The following is a 3,169-nucleotide window of genomic DNA, read 5'->3' as shown; positions in this document are numbered from 1 at the left end:
CTAATTTATATGATCTTAACATATAAATAAAATAATACTAAAATCGGAAGACCCTGTCACTTGGTAACCGCGATACTCTTCAACGTCACTATTAAAAAGCGTGGGGGAAATCAAACATTTGTGGGGAAAGTGTTATGGTATAAACTTGTATTTCCATATTTCCATTTCACTAACTTGGAAGATTTTTGTTCCATTTGGTTCGACTTATTGATTATAAGGTTGTAGAAAACACTATATTTGAAATCATCATGCTAGATCAAAGAAATATTTGGGGAACTTGGATTTGTCCAGGATATAAGAATATCATCATTGTAGAGCTAAAAAATGCTAACAATATTGGAGTGGTGTTAGCTCATGTAGAAGAAGATTTTATTATTAGAAGAGCTGAAGGAAGCTTCAAGGGATTAAAAGAAAAAGTGAGAGATCTTAAGGCCCTGCGAAGAGACAAGGATGAAAGTCCTATCATTTTTGAAAAGAGTGGATTGGTACATTTACGGGATGAAGATTTTTCCTCTAATTATATTAGAGACGTTATTAGTATGTTTGTAGCATTAGAAGTCCCTGCAAAAGAGTGCTGCTTCCAGGATGGAAGACTTGAGGGAATAACAAAAATATTGTCAGTCAGGAATACTGCAAGGACTATTAAAAATACAATACCTCAAGGGATGGAGAAGATGGTCAAGAGATTAATATCAATTATGGAAAGTTTTTATGAGAATGAAATATTGCTTAAATATATATAAATAATTAGCGTGTTGAAATTTGAGTATTTATTTTTTTGAAATATATATTTCGTTATAGTTTTTTTTAAATATTGATTCTATAAACATTTAAATATTTTATGATTGGATAAATTTTGCCGATGATTAAAGTTAATTGCTTTTAACTTATATTGTATTTCTACACGAATAAATATAGGTTGAGAAAAAAAAAATAGTAAGTAACAATTACATAGCAAATTAGTTTGGGATGTAACTGTCAAGAATAAGAAAGGGTAAAATCTGACATCAGCTGAACTATTTATGTCTCTGCGAAAACTATTTAGCTACATAATTTAATTTTAATTTCAATGCTCTTCAAAAATGCTTCAATAATTAAAAAAGATGAAATATATGCCAATTTATTTATTAATGGAAATGAGTATCACCTTAAATAAAATGAACTTTTTGCTTTCTTCTGAATTGCCACACAATATATTCATTTTTTGACATTAAGTGATTTTTTGTTTCTTTCACAAACTGAAATAACATTAGTACTTTACAAAGAAGTTACAATAATTTTATTTACTCATTTTGATTGATCAGATACAATTTTTAAGTGGAAACTGACAAAAGATTTTAAGGATAAAAACGTGGCCTCAGAAATACAATATTAAACAATAAAACTATGCATGTTTCGATAGCTAAATGACTATATAAGCGTCCAGGGTGGATACCATGGATTTTGCAATTACCATTACATGAAATAAGATGAGTTGAAGGAATTGGAGGATCCAAAAGGCAATGGGGAATCACAGTTCAACCGAGATATCTCCTCCATGTTATGAGCGTTGATGAAGACCATATATTGTTTGGAGAAATCATCTCTAGAATGAGAGCACCAAGAGACTACTACACCATCATCCTCATACATGCCGGATGGATTGGGAACAAACACACTTCTAAAAGGTCTTCTAAGCTCATTATCTCCTCTCCAAGTAAGATTTCGTCCATTCTTAGCATCAAACTTAATCATTGAGTTCCCACTCTGCCCATAGGTGTACTGATTCTTTCTGCAATTGTAGTTGGGATTGATGCAAGGGTACATACATTCAGACTCAGAAAAGGGGTATTGAGGCTGAAGTATCATTTTGTTGCTGTCCTGTTTCCAGGAGGTAGAATTATTCCAATCCATCTGTGATGAGGAGTTGCTACCAAGAGGAAGGCGGAATCTCATGATTTTAGAAGAATTGTATCTCTCACGAAAGAATCGAGATGAGATGGGTGAATCAGGATTTATGGATGAGTACAAATCGGATCCATTCAAGCCCATGGCATCAATAACAATCTGGTTTTCATATTCATAGCAGTTGACAAAGTTATAGATGAAGTAGGGGTTATCCGTCACGTATCTCACTTCTCTGCATTTTCCGGATCTCTTGTCCATTATGTAGAAGTAATTGCACTCTCTTTGCAGGAACTCCATATTATAGTCCCCTGAAACTATTTGACTGTTGGTAAATTGACTTGCATTGAATCCAATTGGCTGTTCACATAACACAAAGTAGTTATCCGTTATTCCATAGGCGTGGAAGCATCCAATGTGATTGGGGTAACGAGAAGGAACGGTTCCCACAACTTGATAATTATTCATATCCAGGGAACTTGGATATTTCAAGAAATGATAATTATTACCATTCCCAAAGGAAGCTCCCATGTTAAAGTAGTCTCCATTTAGATCGCGCATGGGAAAAGCTGATTGAATTCGGATGACTCCTGACATATTTCCACCCCAGTTTCCAAAATGATAGAATGGAAAATATCCATGACTATATTGATGATTGATGGATTTGTATCTACTCATGGATTCTTCATTTATTTCATGGTAGTTACACTTATGGTTTGACAGAGTAGTTTCCATTCCTCTCTCTGATCTCATGAAGGGAGTTATTAAATTATTTTGATCATTCATTGTCAAAGAGTTCATCATTGATGGAGTTCTAAAAGGAATCATGCTAAAAGCTGAGGTATTTCTTCCAGACATCATTTTTCTGAACCATTCTGGTAATCCTTGGTCATTGAGAGTGCCTCTCATTTCCATACAGTCACTTCTAATTCTTCTATTCATTTCTTAATGAAACCTTTTGTTTGTTGCTCCTTCCGTGGTGATCTGATGAGAGTTTCTGGGATGCAGTTCCTATTTATAGAAATACTCAAGTAATCCTTATCCCATTATTTCAACTAAATGAACAGTTGACTTCAACCCCCTTGAGAAATTTAACTCAGTCGTTACTTTTAAGGTGCTTCCCTTTATCTGAGCAGTGATCCATAACTTTTTTGTGTGACATTGTTCGTGTGAACAAGGGTTATTGACTTTTTTTGTATCAAAACGGTAATCGATGAGTTGTAATTCCCTTGTACTTATTTGAAATATCCTCAAGGACTTTGGAGCTAAACAAAAATTTGTAAAT

General features: G+C 33.7%; 1 protein-coding gene across 1 annotated transcript; it reads right to left on the bottom strand.

Moving 5' to 3' along the window:
• Nucleotides 1–1,455: 1,455 nt before the first annotated feature.
• On the bottom strand, nucleotides 1,456–2,826 carry LOC121126416 (beta,beta-carotene 15,15'-dioxygenase-like). The gene has a single exon (XM_040721738.2). It carries the CDS (start codon nucleotides 2,824–2,826, stop codon nucleotides 1,456–1,458), a length of 1,371 nt encoding a protein of 456 aa, XP_040577672.1.
• Nucleotides 2,827–3,169: the final 343 nt, after the last annotated feature.

Source organism: Lepeophtheirus salmonis, chromosome 11 (genome assembly GCF_016086655.4).
Source record: "Lepeophtheirus salmonis chromosome 11, UVic_Lsal_1.4, whole genome shotgun sequence".
Taxonomy (NCBI): domain Eukaryota; kingdom Metazoa; phylum Arthropoda; class Copepoda; order Siphonostomatoida; family Caligidae; genus Lepeophtheirus; species Lepeophtheirus salmonis.
Note: the sequence above shows the minus strand (reverse complement) of the source record. Positions and strands in the feature narration are given on the sequence as shown.